Source organism: Phaeoacremonium minimum (genome assembly GCF_000392275.1).
Source record: "Phaeoacremonium minimum UCRPA7 unplaced genomic scaffold PA7_03_scaffold_3, whole genome shotgun sequence".
Lineage (NCBI taxonomy): Eukaryota > Fungi > Ascomycota > Sordariomycetes > Togniniales > Togniniaceae > Phaeoacremonium > Phaeoacremonium minimum.
Genome location: NW_006920910.1, coordinates 125,685 through 139,313, shown reverse-complemented (window position 1 = coordinate 139,313; position 13,629 = coordinate 125,685). Strand labels below are relative to the sequence as shown.

At 51.7% G+C, this 13,629-nt stretch overlaps 2 protein-coding genes across 2 annotated transcripts; both read right to left on the bottom strand.

Annotated features, from left to right (window-relative positions):
• Positions 1-1,249: 1,249 nt before the first annotated feature.
• On the bottom strand, positions 1,250-2,454 carry UCRPA7_37 (putative serine threonine-protein phosphatase pp1 protein; the record flags this gene model as incomplete). The annotated part of the gene is made up of 4 exons (XM_007912635.1): positions 1,250-1,342; positions 1,404-1,703; positions 1,786-2,187; positions 2,275-2,454. The coding sequence occupies 4 exons, from the start codon at positions 2,452-2,454 to the stop codon at positions 1,250-1,252; spliced, it is 975 nt and encodes a 324-aa protein (XP_007910826.1).
• A 4,341-nt stretch (positions 2,455-6,795) lies between these two features.
• On the bottom strand, positions 6,796-10,327 carry UCRPA7_36 (putative bromodomain containing 1 protein; the record flags this gene model as incomplete). The annotated part of the gene is made up of 3 exons (XM_007912634.1): positions 6,796-7,852; positions 7,904-8,584; positions 9,150-10,327. 3 exons carry the CDS (start codon positions 10,325-10,327, stop codon positions 6,796-6,798), a joined length of 2,916 nt encoding a protein of 971 aa, XP_007910825.1.
• Positions 10,328-13,629: the final 3,302 nt, after the last annotated feature.

The following is a 13,629-nucleotide window of genomic DNA, read 5'->3' as shown; positions in this document are numbered from 1 at the left end:
ACACTACAGGTTACCGTGCGAGAAATCACGTAATGCGAGGCATCACATGGCATTCACAACATGATCTAACCAGACTGAAGTGGTGGCGCAGTTTCAATTGATTTTTATGTGTACCATACGTCATTGTATTCATCGCGGATGATTGAAGGGTTGTGACAAGGCCGTCCATCCCCTTCCCAACGTCACCTATCCTCCAGTCATATACTCGAACACATGCCCCCGTGAAGCCCTCAGTGACCAAGTAAGCTGCTTCAAGCCCGAGATCTGCTATGAACCCCCTGCAGATCTTCGGTGGAAAGGAAAAGCAAAGACCAGGCCAGGCCCGCGGCCTCCTGGAGCATCAACCACATAAGACAAAGTACGAAGGAATCGCAGAAAAGCATGTAACATGACTCAGAGATAATCATCGAGTTAAGGAAATCCTCATCCGGTCAACCACCGGACCGATCCACCCCCTAAGCAATGTTGAGTGTCCCTCGCTTCCAGACATCCAAGCGCTCTACCAGCCAGACCTTACAAGGCATGATCCAGTCAAAGCCCTGGGGGCTACCATGCTTCTTGATGCGACCCTATGGAATTGTACAGACCAATGACGATGCAGAACATGCAATAGACGAGGGTATCTGTAAGATGGGTCCAAAACAGAATTCGTCTTTCATCCAGCCATTTCCTCCGTCCGTGCAATGCTCTGATCCCACGAGACATGACTTCGTACGTCGTGATCATGGGTGCAGGTGAAGCTAAAGGTGCCGGTGGCATATTAGTGGGAGGAGAGAGCCGATAACCTCTCATGCTTGATCGTGTAGAAAGAAAAAAAGAGTGTACAATTGCCAAACAAGAGTGCGGGTCGCGAATCACTTTTGAGTCTCGACGTGCATCAGCGAAGTTGGCCACTCCAGAGAGCAAGCAACACGCGTGTATTATTTATAGCCCCATCAATAATGGTTGGGGTAAGGCATCGGATCAAAAATTGACTCCCTCAGCGACAAGCCAGGACAGGGTTTTCGAGGTTTTCGAGAGGGTTCGTCGGGAAGAAGCAGGCATCGTAAGGTCAACCGGGGTCGCAGGTCATGATATCGAGACTGACGAGTGTCAGACGAGGCGGAAAAGGAGGAGGCGGTAGGCCTTGGGCATGCGGATCGAAGTGGCGGTCGTTGAGGATTCGCGAGAGACCTCGAGGTGTTGCGGTTTGAGAAGATTATCGGCGTCCGAACCTAGAACAAGACAAAGAGTTCGCATAAATTCTAACTTAGGTTTTGGACTGCTTCCTGGGAGGAGTGACGGGTCTACTGCCTCCGAGGCCATGGACGTACTTTTGCTTCTTCTCAGCGGGCTTGAGAATCTAAAGGTTTCGAGTTAGCAATCAAGTACGTATCTCGTAGACAGACGCTTGCAAATCTTACCTGGAATGAACAGAGGAGACTCTCATCCACACTCATCATGGCACCCGCATTGTCGAACTCTCCACAGTAGTTCGGAGCGCTGAACAGAGTGACGAGTTGACGCTTCGAGAAGAACTCGTAGCCGTCCTCAACAACCTGATGAGCACGGCAGATAAGGTCCATGTCGTGTTTCTGCAAGAATCGAGATACCACATCGGGGCCGAATGTGAAAGAGACACCACGATCGTTCTCGCTCCAACCGGTGATATCCTTGTCCGGGTCTGACCACAACAGGTCGCAAAGCAGACCGCAGTCAGGAATCTATAGGCCATAGTCAGCATATGTCTGGTAGCTCAGGGCTTTGCTGGAAGATGGAACCCCGAGGAAAAGTGAGGGTACGTACATCTGTGGGGCGCATGACGCGACGGATCTGCTCCATAGAATTGAGATCGGGGCTCAAACCGCCATGCATAGTGAAGATCTTCTCGTCGATGATAGCAGCGATAGGGAGGCAGTTGAAGCAGTCGGTGAAAGTCTTCCACAGCTTGATGTTATAGCGACGCTTGCACTCATCGTAGAAACCGTAGATTCGGTTGATGGAGGCGCACTCATGGTTGCCACGGAGGATAAAAAAGTTCTCGGGGTACTTGATCTTATAGGCCAGGAGAAGGCAGATGGTCTCGAGCGATTGCTTTCCTCGATCTACGTAGTCGCCAAGGAAGAGATAGTTGGCCTCGGGAGGGAAGCCACCGTACTCAAATAGACGCAGAAGGTCATAGTATTGACCGTGGATATCTCCGCAGATCTGGGGAAAGGACAGGATCAGCCATGGTTCGTAGGAAAATCGAAAACGGTGCTAGGAGTAATCAAGTACTGGGGATTGCAAGCATACCTTAATAGGGGCCTCCAACTCGAGGAGGATGGGCTGAGAAATGAAAATCTCGCGAGCCTTAGTGCAGAGATAACGGATCTCAGCCTCCAGCAGCTGGACCTGCTTGCCTGGGCGGCTGCCACGGACCTCAAGGAGGCGGTCGATTATGGAGTCCAGATCAACTTCGTGTTGGTCCGCCATTGTGTGTATGTGTCTGCACCCGGAGGGGGGAAGGTGTGCAGGAGAGGGAGGGTGCGGCGGAAAGGCCGGTTGAGGGCGATCAGGCCAAAGGACGTGTGGGCGAGATCAGCTAATTGTCGGTTATTGCGAGATTGATGCACCTCTGGAAACTATGAACACAAAACTGCAATTAGATCCTCTGATGCTTAGAAAACACTTTTGATCGAAAGATGAAGGTTGAAGTGATGCCGAGTGTTGGCGAGGGGAGGGGCAGATGGGGTGTTGCAAGAATTGGAAGTCACATACAATCAGAAGTGATCCCAGCTGTGGGTGGCTTTCCGAGAAAGAAAGCTGCTGTCGTCGTGGTACCTCTGCACAGTATCTAGCAGGTTCTACCGTGAGATTTGTCACTTTCGTATGGGAACTGGCTGCTTTGTTGGCCACCAAGGTCGTTGTTGATAGCTTCAAGCAGCAGCGGCAGCAGCAGCAGCGGGCGGGGGTCGAGGGCTGTGACGTGAATCGCTAAGCCACAGGAGTTTTGTTTTGGATGGGGCCGCGTCGAGTCGAAAATTTAATCGACGTTCGTCAAAAGGGGGCTGTCGATATTAGACAGCTCGTCGCCAGCAAGATATGAATCTCGCAAAGCCTAGAGAAAGGCTGAAGAGAGTTTGGGGCGTGGTGGTTTGTGGTCGAGAAAACCCAGGCAGCCGCGCCTTGCTGTGTGGGTTTTGTTCCCAACGATCGATCGCTTTTTTTGCTTGCTACACCGTCACGACTGAGCGGCGGACGGATGGAGTGTTTGATGATGCAGATTTTCTGACAGAGACTAGGCTCAATCACTGGGAGGATAAAAGGCAGACTAACTGCGTCGCTGGGCACCTGGAGGTGATGTGAAAATCGATGTCGCCGTTTTGGGGGGGTGGATTGGTCAGGGAGGAGGAGGAGAGAGTTGTTGTCGGTCAGGACAAGGACGTCAGAAAAAATCGAGGTGCTAGTCGCCTTGGTGGTGTTTCGCAGGGTCAAAAAGGGAGGAGGGCGACCATCGGCAGCGCAGCGGGAGGGGGTAGGCTGGCAGGTAAGGTAGGTATGGCTGATGTGAAAGCCCGGGTGTCCCAATGGGTGGAAAGGTCAGACCCTCCCCCTACCTGCCTACCTACCTGAGGTACCTACCTGAGGAACCTCTGGGACTGTACTGTACGGTACGGTACTGCACCTAACAGGCCTAGGGTACCTAGGCATCTTGGGTATGGCGCGTGGGTGGACGTGCCTTAACAGCCTAAACTTTGCTAAGCCGCCCCCCTACGCGTCCAGACCTTTTCCTGAGAGTCTCATCTGCTAACGTTGACGCAGGGCTTTTTTGATGAGCAAAACGCAAGTGCGTGTGTCTCCCTTTCCGTTCCCTTTGATTCACCCTTTCCCAGCTTCCCCGCGGCTTGAATGGGCTGTGGCAGTGGTGCATGTACAGTCAAGTGAAGTGCTTGCCTTTTTAAAGCGCCCCCAATTCGCGTTTCTCGAATGGCAGCCACCTCGAGTCGCGACTGGCTGCTCTTTCCTTGCAGGGTCCCATTGCTGTTGCCGTTTCCGACTTGCTACTCACCTTGAGACGACGCAATTAAGCGGGCGTCTAACAATAATAGCAGCAAGAGGGTCCTACACAGGGATGTGACAGTTGCAATACGCGGGCTTGTCACTTTTCTCACTTGACCCTACAGCTTCTGGACATAAATCGGCAATCGGGTTGGGTAAGGTTAGGTGTGGTTTCGCCTTTTAACGTCAGGGGGGAGACGACGACGACGACACCATCCATCAGGCCATCTGCTCTCCACCTCAGCAACACGAACGCTGCTCTGCCACCGAACATCTGGTAGAGTTGACACATTGAGGCCTACATTACTAATACCTCTTGATGGTCGTCGATGAGTCTACCCTAGCACGGAAACTCCGCGACAGGTGAGACTATTTCAATTCTGTGAAAAGGTCTCTAGAACTTCCATCAGAGATACAAACCCCACCAACATGAGAAATTTGCAAGTTCGCAATAGTCTCTCAGTCAGCCATCTCGAGACGAGCGACAAGCATTCCTCTCTGCCCAACCGGATGCCACCGAGCACTACCGACTAACAGACAGACCCCGGCAGCTCTCCATAGCACCATCTCATCTCACCTCTCCACACCTCCTTTGAGTAAGGTGGTAGGGAGGTAGTGCATCCAGCCCTGTGAGCGCCGCCCGCCCAGGCCTCTGCTTCCGAGGCCCGAGCTATGAGACGATACTGGTCGACTCAGCTCGACTTTTGCAATTGTACGGCCGGCGGGCCACAGCACGGCAGTTCCTTGAGTTTTTGGTCTTGTTCCTCACGTCACGCTAGATCTAGGGCCGCCGGGGTCTACGGCGACGGACACCCGGGTGAGAGGGGGAATAGACGAAAGGGTCCAGAACCATGGCCCTCACAAAACATGCTCAGGATTGCTTCCACGCTATTTCTCTCCTAGATCGCGCATCTCCTCTCAGGACACGAAGATCACGCCTAGAGAAAGGACCAAGAGTACCTATGTCTCGAGGATCCCGCTCTTCCCATACCAACCAACCATTCACGCCGCGTCCTGGCAGCCCGCTTGGCGCCGGCCTACCCAACAAGCTTCGCCGCCACAATTGCAATTCGCTGCCCCTCCACACCTCTACGACTGCATAGCAGCAGTCCTGCAACAGCATCGACAAGGAAAGAAAGGAGGAGTCGGAGGCATTCCAAGCCTTCGCTGGCCTGATTGGCCTAAGCTGCTGCAGCTGCAGCACCTCCTCCACCGCTTCCTAACATGCTACACATACTACGCATACAAACAGTACACACATACTCCTATACACTACAGTCAAAGGGGGCCTGGGCTTGAGAATCTCTCCCATTCGTCACTCATCTGCATTCACCTTTCTACATCGAAAGGGAGGTATTACCCCTTACCAATCTTAAAGTCAGAAGAACCGTTTACCCTGGCAGACACCGCCAAAGCGTGTTCTAGAATTTTCCGGTGAGTTGATTTCTTATTCTGGGCAATAATCTATACCCGTTCTGTGTAGATCTGGGTGTACGCAACATCCCAAAACGAACGAGCTGCAATCCCTGTCCCCAATCATCCAAGCCTCAAAAAGATTGGAGAGGGAGACGTCAACCCATTGGGACCCATTCCCACTCTGCCCCGCGTTCGCTGGGGCACCATGACAGCATCGCTGGAGGGGCACGCTGGCGATCCGATTGACACGCCCGCCCGCGGCTATCACCTGATATCATCGCCCGTTCGTAATTCCCCTTTAAACCCACCATGGGCCTGGCGCGATCGCTCCAATCAACTCAAAATACCCAGTCTCGAAGGGCTAAGGAGATCCGTTTTTGTCACATCTCGAGAATCTGCAATAACCTTCCTCCTCACGCGAGATCTCAGATCTTCGCTGACGTCTGATTCGTCGTCCCCCTAAATTGGCACTTTCCTCACCTGTTAGAAATATTGTGACCTTGAGCTACTGTCTCTCATAGGAGGCCACAACTCAATTGGAGCATTCTTGTCAAGTAATTTTCCACGCCGTATAGCGTTGGCTCAATTGGTTGCCTGACTTCATTGGCGTTCTTTACCATTGATGACATGCCTAAGTAAGTTTTAAAACGTCAAAGATATCACCAAAAGGTGCCCATGCGGCTATCTAGCCGTTTGGACCCCCTTTTGACAGCCGGGTACGCATGACGCTTTTCTCCAATAGAGACTTGAGTAATAGCTCCTGGCGATCACGTCCACAATGATATCACTAGGTGGAAGACTCAAAGAAGTCTGGATACCATGGCATGGCTCACGCTACTCTTAGAGGGAGAGGCAGACACACTGGGCTAAGGCTGAGAATTGTTGTAAAACGTTTCAAAATTGTGTATATGGCCTATTTGCACACATTTAGAGTACTTGGGTTGGATTAGATACAGTATTCGCGCAGGAGACACTGCCCTGGGCAGCTCTCTCATCGCATCGGAATCTCTCCCTCCCCCCTTGGATTACGTGTCTGCCCTTTGAACGCCAGTGAACCGTGTCATCTTGATGTTGTAGTAGACTCAGAGTGCCAGAGAGAAAACAGATGGAACAAGCAAAAAAAGATCCTGTCTAAACGCCGGGGTGCAGGGCCTAGGGTTGAGACAGGTGTTGACCGTCAAGCTAGCAGTTGCCAGGCTAGGCTTGGGCGATGGAAAGAAACAAGGGGCTTCTATCGCCTGGGCAGCAAGGACAAGGACAAGTGAAAGAGAGAGGGAGAAAAAAAAAACCGAGAAGCCAAAAACGAAATCAAACAATGCTACCTATTCATACATTTGGTGGGGTATCTTGCTGCCCAAATCATCGTCTCCTGGTTGACTGCCTCAACCGCTTAGTAACCTTGTTGGCGCTGCCCTTCTTCTTGGAGGAAGAGGACGGCGCTGACTCTGACACTGCATTGATGGGGGATGCGGTGATCGTGCTGTCCTCGACGTTAAACTCAAGGTCATTCAGCTCGTCATCGTCCATATCCGTAAGCTCTTCGCTGAGAGCTCGTAAGGCATCACGGCCAGCCCACTGCTCCTCGACCGCAGTGGTGCCTTCAATGTCAAATGGTTTGAGATACCATGGGATGCCGCCTTCCGTCAGGGTATCTGTTGGTCCTCTGCCCAGACTGCCATTGGACTGGGGAGGTGTAAGAGGGCCTGCTTGCGTAGGATTCGAGACCGGTACATAGCCGTTCGTTCCCGGCGGAGTATCTGCAGCATCCACTCCGTTCGTCACCGGCATATCTGGCTTCTGTACTGCTCCATCGGCCTCAAGATCCCCGGAAGGTGTTGTGCCGTTGACTTTAGCACCCTTCTGGGGGCTTGCTGTCTTGACCTTGATATTGTCGGTTTTACTAGCTGCATCCTCTTCTACGTCCATTGGGTCTCCTGAATCGTCTTTATCTTCCCCATTCACCCCATCGGCAACTGTAATTTGGTGATCGCTTGGGGCATCGACCATAATGACATCCTGACTCGCTTCAGCGGCGACCTCTCCATGAGAAGCAAGGGAAGATAGTTGTCGTAGCTCCAGGCTCGCTTCTATCATGCCATCAAGCTCTTTAAGGAGGGTGTCGAGAGGTTTCGAGGTGATGTCGGCCTCGGCGCGTAAGGCCGACTCTAATTGTTGTTGCACTGCCTTCAGTATGCGTTTCCCAAGCCTCTTACGATCTCTGGCTTCTGAATACGTGCTATGCTTGGTAGGCGATGCGTCTATTGATCGGGCTGCAGCTGACCTAGAAGGACCGTTGATGCCAACATTTATGACCTCACAAAGATCATGGGCGAAGGCAAGGGTGGTCGTATAAAATCGTGCGTCGAGCTGAGTCTGCATCTTTGCAAGACCGTCTTGAAAGACATTCTTGTCAAGTCTACATGGGTGTTAGTGGCAAAAATAAGGTCAGTGAAAAGTTGGGACTTACAGCTGAGCTTTCTCAATGACCGGTAGAAACAGCTTGTAAACAGGGAAATATGTGGTGTCGACGAAATCTTGTTCCATTTCAGCCTGCTCAAGTTTATCAACCTCTCGCTTAACAATGTCTTCAGAGAGGTGTTTCAGTTGTTCAAGGTCTTTCATGAGTGTCTCGGCGAATTCAATTCTTCTCTGGAGGCGAGCCTTGCCAGATGGTCCCATAGCGACGAAGTTGCGGCGAGTAAGCTCCATCGACGAGAATGTCTCCATCTGGAGTTGCAAGCGTTTGAGCAGTGCGGCACCGCGACGGGCTTCACGCTTCAGTGTCCAGTAACGACAAGCCTCGCCAACAAATTCTTTGCGCTTGCGTAGTGTGAACCGTTGTAGGCCGTATTCGACGAGATCAAAAACAGCTTGCGGTATAACTGGGGCCCCGGATGGCAGCTTCCAGACTTTGCCTCCCTGTCCCTTATTTTTGTCACCGGGGCCGCCGTTCAATTTGGCCCCGATCATCTGTGATTCATCTGGTGGGTGCTCAGTTATGGCGTGACGGTGCGTTGCGGCTATTTGTTGGGCAGAGGCTTGGCTGGTAGCCCAGATCCGACCTTTCATAGTTTTCTTGTAGAAGCGCTTAGCTTCCCTAGTCGCTTGAGAGACGGAGTTCTCCTTTGTATAATCCGGCGGGCAGTGTCTATCGCAGAAAGCTTTCAAGACCATGCTTCCATCCAAGACTGCGAGCGCGCCTTGGCTGTTCTTCATCTTCAGGTACAGATGTGCCCTCCGTGCGCATGTAACGTGGAATGCCTGGTAGCAGGACTTGTTACCACACTGTATGCAGGCACCCATGCGCTGGTTGCATATGTAGCACGTAAGTTTCCACCTATTTTTAGGAACCTTTTCAACATCCATCACAGGCTCCATGAATGTATGGTTACCGAGGGATATTTCTGGAATCCACATGGCGCAAAGCAGATGGGCCCATTTCGACGAGTTCGTCTGCTTGAAAGCACCATCGGTATTTGGACAGAATATACAGGTCTGCAGTCGAGATGTTAACGTGCTATCTAGGTGAGGCGACGAAAAGTTCAGAACTTACGGGTATCCCGCGGCCGGCCAGTTGGCATTTCCGACACATCCACTGTCCTTCAGGAATAAATGGCACACCATAACACTCTTGATGGACCGCTAAATCACAACCATCGCAGAACACGATCGCATTAGTATTTTCGCAGTCGCCATCGTCGCAGATCGCGCACTTGCTGTCCTGCTCCTCGCCAACTTGCGTCTCGCCGTTGACAGCAGCTGCAGAGCTTGATCTCGGTCGATGGGTCTGTGGCGGCTTAGGATTTGGTTTGGGTATCCTTTTCTCTAGCGCGTGCCACTCCTTCTCGATCTTAGTGATGGTGATTTCAAATATCTCTCGAGTTATAGGTTCCAAGTCATTAGCTTTGCGCTGAGTGTTGTATGACTCCAGCCAAACGTCATCTTGCTCGTCCATGTCATACTCGACTCGTCCAAGGCTTGACGCGCCAGGCTGCGAACCATCACCATCTGCTTTGGCACCTGCTAGCTGCTCGAGATCTTCGTCGAGATTGGAGTCGCTCGCTTTGATAAGCTTACGCTCCGGCCGGATGAAGTTGTCACTCTCTTGATAGCCCACGTTCATCATGGCCTTCTCGACATAACGCGCCTGACCAAACGTCTTGCTCTCGAAGAGCAGAATACGATCAGTCTTTCGATACGATGGCTGCTTCAAGTCAAGCCGCTCCTTCGGCGTCTGATTATGAATTGGTAGTACTTTGGGTGTCCTAGGTGTCGCAATGATCTCAGGGGGGCGAATGGCATATAGCGAAGCGGATTCCCTGGGCGGACGACCAACGCGCCGTCGGGGGGTGGTATCCAAGATCATGCTTTGAGAATCTCCAGCATTGCTGAGACCATTCGGGGTATTAACCACACTTCCCGACGCGGCATCTTTGGATGGGGTGCTCACGCCGTTCATCGGTGTGCTTCGTGTGTGTCTACTCGGAGTCGGGGGTGTCGACTTCGCGATGCCATCCACGTCTTCAGAGTGAAAGATCATGAAAGTGGCCTCGATGTCAAGATTAGGGTGAAACTCTTCCCATCCACGTTCTTCTCTCGGTTTGTATCCTTCGCTTTGCACAACAGCTGCAGCTACTGCAGCAGCCGAGCTAAACTCCATCTCATCTGGCTCACTGCGGTTCGCCGCCGTGCGGATCCGCGAACTACGCTCTCGTCTCGGCATGATAGGTGATGTAATCTGGGTGGTCGTACGCGGTCTTGGCGCGCTAACTGCAGCAGAAATTTGACCAAAGCTGTCGTTGTCCTCGTCGTCAATGAATCTGCCACCACCGCCGGGTCCGCCTGGCACGTATTTTCTCTTCTTGTGGGGAGGCTCTGAGGCCGCAAACATCTTTGGCGGTCGTCCGCGCCGTCGTCCTATTGTAGCTCGCCGAGGAGTTGTTGGCCTATGTGCCATGGATTCCCCGCGAGCAACTGATACGATCGGCGACAGATGAGAGCAGTCTTTTGCGCTTGAGATATCGCAGTCAGCGCGTCGTTGTCAGGGTGGCGAGGGGTCACTCCAAGAGGCTCAGCACCGCAGGAGAGGCATTGAAAACGACGTGTTTCAACACCCCAAACGCAAGATATCCCAGGCCAGAAGCGGACCGCGAGATTTTCTGAAGCGCGTGACTGGTTGAGGGGGTGAAGGTGACGACGTGAGGAGTAGCAGATCGGTCGAAAAACAGGCCAGAGGTGACAGGACGCGGTGGACGTTGAAGCACAGGTGCCAGGCTAAGCCCGTTTTGGAAAGGGGAACCCCACTGCGACTGTAGATAGCGCGCCAATTCACCTGGCTCCCGCGCCGTGATTACGTAAACTAGCCTCAATGCCCCTCGATTTGTCGCGATCGTAAAGCTTCAATATCAAGCTCAAGCCCAGAGCAATGCAGCTACACCTCCCCAGAAAGTCTCAATATCAATACTTCAGAACTGAAATCTTGTTCCCTCCGTTTATTCAAATGGTTCGAAACTCGAGAACTCGAATCTTATGCTCACCTTGCACTTATGGTGATCCGGTGACGGTCCCCGCAATCCTCCGAGCAATTTAGACCGCATGATTTAGACAGTTGTATTGCTCTGGGGAACTACAAGGCAAATTTCGCAATCTCATTATGGATAGCTAGACGTTTGATATGATTGGGACTACCAATTATTGCAATTATCAAGCCAAAATTTCATTCGATACGTCTTATTTATCAGCGCGATTATTATCTTCCAATTCTGAATACCACTCTGCTGGTGGGGGATGTAGGACTGAGGCAGGCGCAAGTGTTTGAAAAAAACCGCAAGGAATCGCGCAGTCAATCAGAGCATACCGAAAAGCCAAAACCACACCTGGGCGGCGCCAAAGACACACTCATTAGGTACCATTACCCCGGATTGTCCTTCGGATGGATCTTGCATTGGCCAGGGGTCGTACCTTAACCGAGTCGATTGGCGCCAATTCGAGCTGCCACATGGCAAGGGCCTGATGCCCGGCCCACGGCCCCGGGTGGCTTGATCACTTGGGTGTTTGCCCTTCACTGATCTCCTGTAGAATCGTAAATTGCGCTCGCCTCATTGGCTTCGGCCAGGGGTCCCAGCCCCTGGGATCAGTCTGCACGTCATCCTTGGACGCACACTGCCTACATAGCTCAATAGGAACTGTCATATTTCTACACCGCCGTCACCACACCACTGGGACACATGGCCTGTGAGTCAATCCAGACTTGCTTACTGGACTCTACTCTGCTGTTCCATGAGGCATCAGCAATTATCTTTCGCGGTCACTGCCTATCCGCTTCGGCGAAGTTGAAATAGACTATCGGATGGATTTCATACTATGTCGTGCAATTTGAGTTTTGGTGGTGCACAGCGACACTCAATTCCTATCTGGCAACACCTAGGTCGCTATCGTGGTGTAAAGCTTCACTTGGGTATAATCAACAGACTAGGCAAGCAATGCATAGTTGCCTTGTTCAAATGCCTACTACTCCGGGAGCTCCGATTGAGAAACGATGGCTCGAGAAAGCAAGGTCCTGGAAAGCCCCGAAATACCATGAGATTGTTGAGTATTTACCTACTGTATAAACAACATATCAACATACAATGTCATAAGTCATGATCGCTACACGTTATTATGGCATATGTAGACAAGTTGCTACTAAGCACACGAGCATCACACTTGGCAAGAATATCAGAAGACGAAACGCAATTGAGCTGAACAATATAATATGCCGTCAATTCACGGAATATCAACTCCGCAACCTCCAGGGTGTATCTTATGATAGGAGAAACACAAACACTCTACACAGCTATTCAACCCCGGTGGAAATGCAGCAAAACGGGAGAGATAGATCAATGCATTTTCATGCCACAAAAATGCCAAACAGAATGTATGAGAGAGAAGTAAAAAAGTCCAGCCCCTTCTGGCCGCCATGTTGAGATTCCGTGACGCCGCCGCCTATCCAGCCACCAATGTAATTAACCGACATGAGAGTTCTGAGAAAAAGAAGCTGCGCCTCTTCAGGTCCCCCCTTTTGTCTTCGACTCCACGAAAGAGAATGGTAATGTTTTATACATGGGTCGACCGGATCCTGCATGAAGTCGCTTGGCAGTGGAAAACTCGAAATCCGTGGTGCACAGCCAAGCTCTGCTTGCAAGTACACCGCCACTGGATGACTCGACTGAAATGATGAGCAGGGCTCTCTCGACAACACCGCAAACATTTCAAAGCGGAGGATATCTCGAAGAACAGAAGAAAAATAGTAAAATATGCTTTGCGGGAAAGAAGATGGAAATAACATGTTCATTCCAAAGACCAAGAACGCCGGGACGCTATGCTCCTATGATATCATCCGTAATGAAAAAACCATAAAACAACCAACATGTATATGAATGGGTATGATGAGATGTGTTGCAAATAACCGATCGGCTCCGGGTATCTAACCAAGTGTACGCCCGCTATGGATAGCTTGTACACTTGCTGCTCGAGGTGAGGTGGGGTTGGTGTGTATGGGTGAAGTAGGACTGCTGAAAGGACTGTCCTGGTAATGAGTGGGCGCGCGAGAGGTATCCCAAGCTTCCTCACTGAGTACACTGAGGTAGCCGTTGCCGACTTTGTCCCTGAGGGCCTCAATTTTGCGGCGATACATCTCACCCCCCACATCCCAATCCTGGGACTCCTTCCACTGTGTTTGCGTCTCGTGTGACGAATAAAGAGGGGGAAGCTGCGGGAATTCAGACGAGTCTATGCGAGGGACATCTGGAGATCCTTCCATCATCGGCATGGGGCTGTCTGCCAGCGCTGGTGGTGTGACTTGATGTATCTCTGGTGGACTCGAAATACGGTAGTGGCTATCGTTGCCAAGATTCACATTCTGACTTTCACGAGCTTGGTGGTTCATGGCGTCATTGGTAGCAAGATCAACGATGCGCCTTTTTGGCGCTCGACGGCGACGCGTGGAGCTTGTGTTCACTTCGCTCGCTGTTGCTTTTGGCAAAGGTCGCTCTTTCCGGAGTACGGCGGGCTCCTTTGGTGCGCCGTACACAATTGCAGGTTTGCTGACATCTACAGCAGGCATCTCTGCAACTGGCGGTTTGACAACGGGCACAGCAGGCGGTTCGGCCGCACGTTCAACGAGGTACCTCTTCTCGGTGTAACCCGGGCCAG